Here is a 12638-nt window from a genome sequence, read left to right on the forward strand (position 1 = left end):
AGAGTTTTAAGTTATTTTTCACCTTAACAAATGAATTATTTTAATTAATTTTTAATTTTTACTTTGGGTAAGAACTATTTGAGACGGAATATCATTACGGTCAGGTCGTGGCTTAAACGAATTTAAAGAAGGAAATTAAAAAAAACACATAAAAGAGCAGGTCGTATATTTTAAAATATACGAGTACTGTTAAAAAAATTTAAAAAAGAAAATGAAAAAACGTAAAACCAAATTCAAAACTACTTCTTTTTCCCGCTTAAATCATCCTTTATAAATACTCGCTCTGCGTTTCCCACCATTTTTTTTCTTCCATTTTTCAAAATAAAAAACAAAGGCAAAGTAGCTTACGACGTACGTTACAATGGCTCCGAAAAAACGATCTTCTCTCTTCTCTTCTAATACACCTATTCCCATCGGTAAGCAAAAAAAACCCTAGATTGCTCCAATTTAACAGTTCAATAATTATCCTCATAAAATCCCTAATTTTCATTTTTTTTTATTTTTGTTATTTTTAGGAAATTGTAAGATTGTTGTGGAAGCTGGGAAATTCTCCTCAGAATTAAACGAAAACAGTCTCGAAATATCTTTGGCAAAGAACGCCAAAGTCAAAATCTTTGGTAATAATCTTACTTAGTATAACATTTATTATTATTTATTTGTTTACTATACTTCTTGGATGGTCATTCAGGTTTTTCTTTAGGATTTAAGTTATATACACTGATAGTGTAAGTGAATTTTTATATGTGATAGCATGTTAGTTACCATATTTATCGAGATATTAATTAATGCTTATAATATTTTGAAGTGAGTGGTTTGCTAATGTTAATGTGTTTTGTAGTGGTGGATGATGGGAATTGCTCAAAGGAAGGCGAAATCCCTATGAATAGTGGGTATGAGGAAAATGGTATGGGATTTTTTTGGGATAAATTTTTCTTTTTTGTTTCATTTTGTTGAGTTTGTTGTATCTATGATTTTTCTTGATTTGTGAAATGATCAATTTGGTTGTGGGCCTGTGTTGATTAGGTAATTACTGCTTCATGCTCATTAATCCCAAAGATGTTGACGGAAAAACCAAGTCTTTACTTCAGGTATATCCTTTTTTTGTGCATACCTAGTTTGTTTCTAGGTGTATTTGAGTGTAGTGTATTTTGTATATAATCAATTGAATAAAATGCACCTTAGTGCCAAACTAGTCTGTGTCAGTTATATGAATTCATTATATTCATTTTGCTCGGTTCATTCGTCATAATTATACTATTTGTTTGCATATAGTTTTTTATATTGCAGCTGCTTTAGCTTACCTCTTGGACACAAGTTTTCTCATGAGTTTGGCTACTGTACTTGGAAGTTGCTGCGCAAATGGAGAAAATGAAAATAGTATTTTGATAAGATGTAAAAAGAATTTGGTGGTGCTTTGTCTATAGCATCATGCAAATTTGGTGGTTAACATTTCCGGAGTAAATGATCTTTTGGTTAATATTAGCTCAAGCATTTTGGGAGACACCTTCCTACTTGTTTCTGTCTATACTCGACAAAGTTCTGCCAGAAAATGGTGGTGGGCATTCTATGTTTGGATTGGATTATGATTTAGAGCATCTACCTATAGATGAATTGGTAATTAGGGGAAAAGATGAAGGTAGGGTGATTGGGAAATCTGTAAAGGCTGTGCAGTTGTGATTACTTAGCCCTTTCTATGTCTATTGGTTGACAAAATCAGAACACACCGACAAATTATTCGTGTTGTGTAACAAATGAAGGTGGTGTTTTCTTTCTCTGTTGTCTGTGCTTATCTTTTATTTTACCCTGCTTGATAATTGCGGCTTAGACTAAGTTGTTTTCCATATGTTGGGAATAAACCTCGTGACTCTGATACCACTTGTTGGGATAAACACAGAACACTAAGTTATAGTTAAATCAACAAGAATAGAAATGCAGCAATAATGACACCAAAATTTTACGTGGAAACCCTTCTGAATAAGGGAAAAACCACGGCCAAGAAGAGCAACTGATATCACTATAGCGAGGAATTTTACACTTTGTAGTAACGAGTACAAATACTCCTAAGACCACTACACCCTCAAAAGAAAAAAATACTCTTTTGCTTTTTTCACCTCACTACAATATTTTTCACACTCTATTTTTCTTCACAAACTATCTTCACAAGTCTATGGAATAACTTGCTCTCTATCTTTCACTCTTTGTTGATTTGATGAAATGAGAGTTGAAGCTCTCCTTTTATTGCCAAAACTTCACTCTCTAAAGCCTACAATATTTGACAATTTACACACCCTTTTCACAAATTCAACAAGGTTGGCTACCAAACCAAACTAAGTCAACAAAATTAGCTGCCAAATCATATTAATTCAACAAGGTTGGCTATCAAACCATTTGAATGAGATGGACACCATATCACCATCCTCACTTGTTTACTGTCTATGTTGCGGCAGGAAGTATTGAGCATTTATTCAAAAGAGCTACCAGCAATGAACTATGCTGCAAACACTGGAAAAGAATCACAATTCCTTGAAAGATGTGTATCAAATGGGTATAATTATGTAGCAGTTAATTCTTCTCTTTGTGCTGATATGTTTTTCTCATGGTCTTTTAGCATAATCCTACTTATGATGGATTTCATATATTTTGTGACAACAAAACAACAACCCAGTGATTTCATATATTTTGTGAATGGATGTGAAATCTGCATTTTGAATGTTGATTGCTTTGGCAGGAAGTACTGCACGCTAGTTCTGAAAACCAAGGATGGCATAGAACCTGAGGAGGTATGCTCAGCTCCGATGATTGCTGCACTAGTACTTATTATGTGCTTCTTGGTATAAATGGAATAAAAAATTCTGTCTTATAGGTCATCGAGCTTGATGGAATGTGTATTTCTATGTATTAACATTACTATTTAAATGTGCAAGTCTGAGTGCTCGTGAAGGTCTACTGCACATTGCTTTAACTGAAATTCTGCATCTAATCCTTTTTTATCTTTTTATTGTCAAGGTCATTGCTGCAATCACTTATCAAATAGTTCCAGCTGATATGCAATTTGCTGAGGTTCCTCTTGCGGCTGTTAAATCGGTGTACCAACTCAAGGTTCACTAGTTGTTCCCTAGCTTTAATATGATTTTTATGTTGATTTCTGATTGTCGCTTTGATTCACATACTGGATTAAGACTGTAGCATTTCTCTCGTGCTTCGAGAGATATGAGTGCAAAATTGCAAATATTAATGCTGTCTTCTAGAACTATGAATTTTGTGAGAAACATAGATGTAGCGTTTCTGTTAAACTTGTTAAATTTTTCATCTTCTTTATTCTTTATGTGCTCTTCTCTGCTCATTATAAGAGATATGATTATTGCAGACCCAAATTAACCAAATAAGTGTATCCATTCAACAATTCCTTCATAACTATTCAACAAGTATTTTAAAGTCTGAAAGATCCTAAAATTTTACGCTTTTAAACATCTGCATGCATTAGTTTTGACAAATTTCCTAATAGATAATGTTCAATGGTATAGGAACTTGGGACAATATTAACACCTTGACTTGCAGGGGCTTGGTCACTTAATCTATATGGAGCTGAGGAAAAGATTGCAAGGTGTGGGTGTTCGAACCGTACTTTGCTGGGGAGATAAGGAGTCTGAACTATTTTGGCTTAAGCAGGTAAACCTCCAATTATGCTTGTATAGGGTTGAACTATAACCAATCATGGCTGGTTTTAGAATATAATACATTAGTAAATATGTATAAAAGATTCCCAAAAGCATGCTATTTAAGGTAAGTTTCATATTTTTGATGAACTTTATCAAGCTGAAAACAAAATATGTCAAAATGCATTATGGTATTTACCTTATGATAAATCCCTCTGTATTTCTTATGTATAGTTTAGATACGGATAACACAAATCAAATAGGTGCATAGATACTGGCTATGCACATGCTCTGTTGCTCCTACACTTTATGATAATAAGCAACACGTGTAGGGGTTTTCAGTTATTGGTCAAGTTGACACGAAAGGCAGAGCTCGCAGGCTCCCCGTTAAGGCTGATATTCGGAAAGCATTGTGTTTTCCTGGTGGTTCAAATCTCATGATTTCTCATTTCAACAAGGACAACTTACACGATTCTGCAGTGTATCTAAGTCTGAAATTTCCCTTGAAGCCTTCAGGAGAGGATTGCCAATCTCCAGTTTTTCAAGAACAAAGAGAAACTGTGTCTGATGGAAATGACCATTCCCAGTACAGAAATGAGGCAACTAAAAGCATCGGCTCTAACTACTACGGTAAGCGAAGCTAATACCACTTCTGCTAATTCACAGAACTACCACATTAATTTTCATCTTGTATCAACTCCATGTTTATCCTTGTAACAATTACTTCCCTGCACACATCAAAATAGTTACTAGCTCCAAGGTAAATTTGGTAATTTTATGACCCTTAAATGTCTGGCTTCATCAACATTATTTTTAGTTACTTTGAATTCAAAAGAAAAAAAAGGTTAGAGCATATTGTGACTTCTACAGATCTTTCAATGTGTATCACTATTCTCGTTTCTGTATTTCTTTCAAGATTGTCAAGACTATCAACCTGGAGATTGTGCTGCTGGGAGCAGCAAGCGCGGACCTATGGGATTCAATGAAAGCGAAAGCCAGGCTTTTCTGAAACAATGTTCTTGTTCAGCATCAGGATCAAAGAAGAGGACTTGGGAAACATCGTACACTTCTGTTAAATCCAAAAAAATAAAGGGAGGACATCAAACTGAATGTGACTTGCATGCTAAGGACAATAGTTTAGAAAGTGATGTGGGGATTAGTTTCTCTGCAGTTTCAAAGAGAAAATGTCGGGCAGATATTAATCCTAGTGACCGATTGACAAGCTGCTCTCTGGAAAAGAATGCTGAAGAAGCTACAACAGTTAATGCCACATATAAAGGTCACAGTAGCCGAGGCGTTTCTTCAAGAGGGACAAGCTACAGAATTATGCTGATGAACATTGCTGATGATAATAAAAAAGCAAATTTGACCAAGGTATACTCTAGTTGCCTACTTTTTTGCCAGATACTTCTTTAATGATTATTTGATGCTTAATCCCTTTCACAATATGAATCTGTAACCTATTTTTCAGTTATTTGAGGGATTCTTCTCAGTTATTGTTCCTTTTAACTGCACATTTATGCTGCTTATGCAGATAATCGGAGACCTTGGTGGAGATGTTACTTCTGATGGAAGTGTAAGCACACACGTAGTCACAGGCAAAGTGAGGAAAACCTTGAATTTTTGCTCTGCTCTCTGCTCAGGGTGAGTTTCTCCTCCGTGTGCTGCTTGCTGCAGCCTGATGGCATTTTAATCTATCTTGACTATTCCATAAATTTGGAGTTGTTATTTTCCTATTTTCGTTTGTCCACTGTTTCTGCTATTTCTCCTGTAGTCCTTTATCGCTAGTAATATTGAGAGGGAAAAAAAACCAAAACTGATCAATTGAAGGAAAATAAAACCAGGAAAGGTAAAAGCATAGAGTTGTGATAGTTAGGCTATGTTACTAGACTACTAGTTCAAAGTAGTCAGAAGTAAGTTCAGGTTTTAAGTCTCTCAATACTGGCCATGGGCATGTGAACTACAGTCGATGAGGAATGATCAAATCAAAGACCAATATTGTACTTTACGCACCACAGTTATACTAAAAGTATATTATGCACCATAGTTACCCAGTTCAGAAGTATAGAAGATGAGATGGATATGCAACTTACATTTTTGAATTTTGAGTGAGTCTTGTCATTCTAACACAGCATAACACAAGATCAAATAGCTACTTGGTTTGCTAGCCTAGGCGTTTCAGGTGGAGTTGAACTGCCCTAAGTCTAAATTACAAGATGGACTGACTATTGTCCATCCTTTAGTTTTCTCTGCTTATTTCCCGAATACAATTACTAGAGTTTACATCTGATGTTTATTTCAGGTTAAAAGATGAACGTTTTCTTTCTTAAGGCTACTTTAAGCTTTCCCTTCTGAAAAGGACAGTTTCTCCAAGATGGACATCTTAAGAGTGTATGCAAAATTGTCACATCATGTGCAATAAGAGTTTACGGGACATTTTATGCAAAAAGTACATAAAATGTTCCAAACCTATGTGAAAATCTATGTCTGCATCTATAGGATAAATTTTTGATAGGATGATTTTAGATTTTGGTTGTTGTGCTTTTAGTAAAATATGTAGGATTGTCATGGCTGGAAATAATGCAGCATAGTGCCAAAAAGTTAAGATACTATCCAAATGTCCGTTGATCTTTTTTGAACGTCATATGTAATGTCTTATTTTTCTAAACATATAGACAATACATCGTCCATTCACTTCTATCTCTTGTATTTGTAACCTAAATTCTTGTAAGTAGCTAGACTCCAGAATTTGATTGCATGTTTTCTTGTTTTTGGTCTTGTGGAAATGCGATCAGAGCTTGGATACTGTCACCAAGTTGGTTGAAAGAAAGCTTCCGGGATGGAAAATTTATAGGTGGGTAAAAACTGTTAAGTTTGACCTTAATTGGACTATTGACACTTGTTGATCAGTCCCCGTTGATTTTTCCAGATGAAATGCCATTTATTTTGAGGGATGAAGACTACGAACTGAAGTACAGAACTGAGCTTAAAGGAGCAGTTCTTAGAGCAAAAACATACCCCCAATCTCTGCTCAAGGGGTATGACATATGTCTTGCAGCTCATGTTCATCCTCCAGTTGGTACCTTATCAGCCATTATAAAATCTGCAGGAGGAAATGTGAGTTAATATTTGCTTAATGAGCAAGCAATCTTCAGAATATTCATAATGCCGTTTATATTTTTCCAAAATCATGTCAAACTTGCACTTTCTCTCCTTTTCTTTCACCATCTATTATCTAAAATCTACTGGCTCGACTAATCTGGATTTGCACTAGGTAGGCCAATTAAGGGGAGTCAACTTGTACTTTCTCCGCTTGAGAAAAAACGACCAAGATGGAAATAATTGAAAATTAAGGAGATGGAGCATGTAATTTTTCCCTGCATTATTTGATGTTCATTTCTTACCAAATTTTTAGGTTATACATGGACTAGATCAAGTGAAAGACGATTCTAAAACGATATTCGTTGCATGTGAAGAAGACATGGATGAAGCATTGTCAGCAGTGAAGAAGGGATTATGGACTTTCAGCAGTGACTGGTTTATGAACTGCATAATGAAACAAGAGCTTGACTTAGGAGCTCCTCAATTTGCAGAGTCCCTCTAATGCACAGATAGAATATGAGCAAAGTGATGTGATAAAATATGAAAAATTGTGAATATTTCTAAGAAAGGAAACTTGAAAAATAAAACTTAGGATAGTATATATGCTGTTTGTTAATAGTTAGGGAGAAACACTTAAGATGTTTCCATTTCTTCTAAATAATCTCTTCTTGTCTGTATTTTTAAATGGTTGTAATGGACATTTTTCCTCATCAGGGTTGACTTACTACTGACCAATTGAAGGTTAAATTGTGTTATACTTAAGCGTAGGAAGTTAGGAATAGCAACAGGTAGCCATTTGTGTTTAAAAGTTTAGCCAGTGTTGGCAAACTTAAAATAAGTGATGTTGCTCATCCTCTGCTTCTTGGTGAATTTTAAATAGCAAAATCAGACATTAATAATAAAAATTGACCCTTATTGATCAAATAGATATATATGGTAAGAAACTTCTAAGCATACTAAAGAATGTCTTCACTGGAATTGTTGTACCATATTCTACTATTGCACTAAAGGCTTGTTTGGATGGTTGTTACTTGTTGTATTGTATCGTATTGTTACGTTAAATACAATATTTATTTTGGTTGTTACTTAAATTTTATATTATTAAATCCGTCGTTACATAACGACAAAAAATGTCACTTTATATATGGAACGACTGATTTGGTGTGGTCATGTTGTTTCCTTATTTTTCCGCTCATTTTGCTCTTTTTTTATTATTAAAAAAAATCCTATTTTATCCTTACCTTATCTTTTTTGTATAATAATATTACCTCATACCTTACTATTTAAAATAATAATATTGCAAGTTTATTCTCATATTGTTGGTGCATGACTTCATGAAACGACGATAAACAATACAATCTATCCAAACATTGTTTACATCAAAATGATACAGTACAATACAATATTATATGATACATTATGAACGATACATAACCATCCAAACAAGCCGTAACAACACAATCAAGATATTATGAATATATGGAAAGTACAATTGGAAACATGATGCCAAACAAAAGGCCTAATTATTGCCTCCTAACAAATCCATTGGACGAGTTTTCATCAAGTAAACTCATCCAACGGTTTCCATATTCGACCACAATCATAATACAACAAATGAAGATACAGGCAAAAACAAGAATGAAATGTTGATAGGGGGCAACATGCGTATGCACAATCAGTCTATTTATAAGTCTGAATTGCTGTGAGGACGGTCTGAATTACAGTCATACTGACAGTGAAGAGAACAGCAAGAAACAGCAGAAAACTCCAGGGACCACGAAAGTACCTATGCTTAAGTTCAGCAAAGAGAACTCGTAGAGGGAACATTTTACTTTTGGAGTAAGTAAAAATATATCGCTCGACTTGCCAGTAAGCTCGATGATTAGGCGCTGCACGTGTTGTTGTATCTCTCAAGAGGTAAACCACTTCTTGGTCACTACTAATGGATTTGAGCTGAAGAATGCCCCTGGCTCGCAGCTCCTTAACATCTTCCTCTCCTTGAATCAACATATTCATGAGATTCAAGTAAGACCAGACCCCTATGGTTTTATCTTGTTCGCTGCATAAAAATTCAAAAGCGACTAAGTTTAATAACAGGGTCTTGGTCCATTCGTGGATGGTTAGTTCAGGAAGGAACAATGTTCCTGATAACACAAATGATTTAAGCTGGATGACTGATGAGCCAAAATATTGTTGTTTGTTTGAACAACTGCAACGAATACCCATTTTCTTCAGCTCTGTGACTGATAAAGGTTCAAAAATAGCACCATCTTCTTCTTCTTCTCTAAAATAAGAAGGAATCCATAGGTCTCTAAAATTTTGAAGAAGATGAGCAGGAGTTGGAGTGGCCGGGTCCGTCATGATTTTTCTAAAGTAACCGTACTCTACATAACCAATAAATGAAGTATAAGGGGATATTGTTAACAAATGGTTAAAGAGGAAACGCCCGGTAAGGTCTAGCAAATGATCCTCAGTAAATGCAAATGCGCGTGCTAACACATGTAGAATCTGGAAAGGCAATTGATTTTCGAACAATAAAAGGTCACGACACACCAAATCTCGATAATGTTTCTTCATATTCAGCGTGCTCCTGCTACCACTAGTAATTCTATCTTCATTGGAGAGGAATTCAATAATAAAGCAGCCGTCAAGGAACAACATCAGACACCAGTCACGGTCGTCAGCATAACATTCGGAAGGACTAGGAGAGTAACAATTCCGAGCGCTGAGCAAGTCCTTTTCAACAGCTGCATACACTTCCGCAATGGGTATGCCTACACGTCCAACCGTTTCCCTCACTACTTCCCGTTTGAACTTCTCCATGGCTTGAAGATGAGGTTTTCCATGGTGTATTGGACCAATGGAAACCACATAGGGGCTCATAGTACTTGGCATAATCTCCCCCACTAGTACTATTAAAAAGCGTAGAGGGAATTGTTCTTATTTTGTACTCCTCCACACGCGGTGTTGGATTAACTGATGTTGTACTAGGAGGAGGGCCAGCTATATCAATGACAGAATGTAACCATTCAGCCACTTCGTCTGCTCTACGTCTGATGATGGATTCAGCTGGCACAATTTCCATTTTCGAAAGCCAATGGAGTATGCAATTTTTGTATATATTCAAGGGACGATGAGATCAGTTGGAGCATTCGTGAATATATATATAAATAGAATGAAAAGAATCTACAACTAATCTTGCACTTAGTTAGTGAAAAAGCTCCAAGAGTGCTGTATATATTTTGGTATCGTCAACCAAGACCAGACTTAGCATTAAGAGTGCCTTTGTTCTCAACTTAACACACTAACAAAGGCAGATTCTATCCTTTTACTTTTACTTTTTTGTTCATTTCTTTTTCTTTCTTAAAAAAGAAAAAAGAGACGAGAGAGAATAGAGTAAAGAACCAAATGTCAATCAAGTTATCAATAAACATCTCTAAACAGAGTTTCAAACCCAATAATCATAACAAATACTCAATGAAACAAGGAAAAGCATATTCATAATTCATCAATTCACAGTAAATTAAAATAAATGGCAAGATGAAACATACAAACCTTCCTGAATTATTAAAATGAAAATTGTTGAAGATTGTGTATTAAGACAACTGCTGTTTTATCTTTCCAACAGCCAAAGCTTTGATCTCAGGATTTTCACCTCTTTGTGGCCGTCTCTTTGCTCGATGGCCATGCTTTTACATTTGTGCTCTCTCAAACTCGGCATTTTGTTGTAAAATAGAAAACCAAAGCAAATCAATTAGAGAAAAAGGTTAAGAGAATTATTAAAATATAAATTAATTGATTTAGCTTCCTATTAGTAGAAAACATAATAATAACAACAACAATAGTAATTATGCTTCAATCCCAAAATAAATTGGATCCATTATATGAATCCAACTTCTTCAGTTAAGCTCAACTCAAATAATAACAATAACAATAATCTATATATCTATATAATTGATGGACTTAGTCCGGTGATGTGGCAGGTATCAAGATCAAAATTTGCCTTTATCTTTTTTCTCCATTTTTTTGGGGGTTTCCCTCTATTTTTCCTATTTATCTGCTATTTAAAAAAACTCAACAGTCACTTATTTGAAAATTAAAAGTCACGCCCATTCCTTTTCTTTCTCAAATTGAGAAAACAGTTATGGTGTCTCTTGAATTCCATCTTTATTATCTAACATTACATCTTATCTTCTTGAATTCCCTATCTTTAGTGTATATCGTTTGTTAATAAACCCAAAAAAAGAAAAGAAAACTCTGAGTTTATGAACTTGGTTATGGGCGGAGTAAATTATCCAGTATCAACAAGTCGAAACTGGAAGAAAGGTAACATAACGATCTAATTCAACATCATTCCTACTCTTTATTCTTTTGCCATTTTTTGACTATATTTAATTCCTTTTATGCAGTATTTTAGTTTCAAGTCTCAATTTTTTAGATCCATGTCAGTGCTCTGATGTTTTGGCTCTTCGTATATTAACACTATAGTAAATTACGTATTAAGTTTACAGAAATTTTGTTATTTCTAATTTGGTTGTTCGGGTATTGGTCCTTAATAAATTGTCGTGCTAATCTAATAGAATTCCCCTATTGATGCGCTATATTGATATTTCATTTCGTTCATTTGAGCATATATCCATCTAACGCAATTTGACATCATATAATGGCTTTCGTATAGATTCTGAATTTGTTTGTTGTTAGCAAAATTTGTTGAAGTACTATTAGTCCATGATCTCCTCTCCGAAGTGTTGCGCAATCACTTTTGTGCCAGAGATACAGTGTGGTAGCGGAGACCCGGTCGACGAAGCAAAAGTGTACGAAAATTAAATCAGGTTTACAAGCCCTACCATGATCCTTTTAACCAGCAAGTTCATATGTATGTTGATTTCCTGCCTTCTTTCTATGGAGTTGAATTTCTTCTTCTTTCTGTTAGGTTCGTTTTCTTTTGATATATGCAAAATAGGGTCCAAAATCTAAGGTTTTTTCTCAATTATGCTACAAAAATCCTGATTTTAGGGTTTAAGTTCTTGAATTTTATCCTTTTGGGATAAAAATATTAAAGAAGTTTCATGCATTACAACCTCAAAGAAAGAGAAGTAGCCAACATCCTTCACTCTTCTTACTTCGAATTTTGACCTATTATTATATTAATAATAGACTTGAATTGCAGTGCTATGACGGGATGAGTAAGTAATAGCGATTAGTGTCGCAATATAATGTACTTCTTTATTTTTTGTAATATGTCTTCAGTAATATACTTTAATCATTGCAATTAAGAAAGCTTGTATCTACTGTGTGCTCAATTCATTAAACGTTTTAGTGTAGGAGAATTTTAAGTAACACTTTTAATTGATTGATGCCATTCGAATTCTCCTTTATATGTACTTTATCACATTATTGACTTTGATGGAAGAAGTTTACTGGCGGAAGTATCATCAGTTACATTGAACAAGTTTTTATGTAGTTGTGATTCCAATAATTGCATATAAAGTATGTTACTTTGGGTTCTTTGTTTGCCTTGACATCAATTTTTTGATACGCATGATCATATCAGTTTAACATACATTACGAATGTGCTTGAATGAGTTTAGAATAAATCTAAATTTCTTGCTATTGTTAAATAGTCACTTGGGGCAATTCATCATTAACGTTCAAAAGGCTATAATGGTTTAACAGCTCTAGAACTACATGGGAATGATCGAGTTGGCCTTTTATCCAAGGTTTCTGCTGTGCTATGAGATTTACAGTGCAAGGATTGATGCCATTTGCACGTTAACAGACATGCACTATGTCGAGTTCCATGCCACAGTTAATACAATTGTGGACAACGAATACTTTATATATATTCCTTCATCAACTTTTCTTGCTTTTCTAGTTCTT

General features: G+C 34.6%; 2 protein-coding genes across 6 annotated transcripts; one reads left to right on the forward strand and one right to left on the reverse strand.

The window, feature by feature from the left end:
- The first annotated feature begins 322 nt into the window (after nt 1-322).
- Nucleotides 323-7493, forward strand: LOC107807795 (uncharacterized). Of its 5 annotated transcripts, none has more exons than XM_075233655.1 (14): nt 323-416; nt 516-617; nt 839-904; nt 1024-1088; nt 2448-2545; nt 2729-2780; nt 3007-3099; nt 3559-3669; nt 3989-4286; nt 4573-5030; nt 5191-5300; nt 6452-6510; nt 6586-6773; nt 7072-7493. In XM_075233655.1, the coding sequence occupies exons 1-14, from the start codon at nt 362-364 to the stop codon at nt 7258-7260; spliced, it is 1944 nt and encodes a 647-aa protein (XP_075089756.1). In that variant the 5' UTR covers nt 323-361; the 3' UTR covers nt 7261-7493. The 5 variants fall into 5 exon arrangements, with proteins under 5 accessions (XP_075089756.1, XP_075089757.1, XP_075089758.1 ...); XM_075233656.1 differs by having other exon boundaries at nt 4166-4286; XM_075233657.1 differs by having other exon boundaries at nt 349-416; nt 1024-1757.
- A 945-nt stretch (nt 7494-8438) lies between these two features.
- LOC107807797 (UPF0481 protein At3g47200-like) lies at nt 8439-9843 on the reverse strand. Its single transcript, XM_075232445.1, has 2 exons — nt 9546-9843; nt 8439-9370 (listed from the first exon to the last, which is right to left on the reverse strand). Exons 1-2 carry the CDS (start codon nt 9841-9843, stop codon nt 8439-8441), a joined length of 1230 nt encoding a protein of 409 aa, XP_075088546.1.
- Between the last annotated feature and the right edge of the window lie 2795 nt (nt 9844-12638).

The sequence above is a fragment of the Nicotiana tabacum genome, chromosome 16 (assembly GCF_000715075.1).
Source record: "Nicotiana tabacum cultivar K326 chromosome 16, ASM71507v2, whole genome shotgun sequence".
Taxonomy (NCBI): domain Eukaryota; kingdom Viridiplantae; phylum Streptophyta; class Magnoliopsida; order Solanales; family Solanaceae; genus Nicotiana; species Nicotiana tabacum.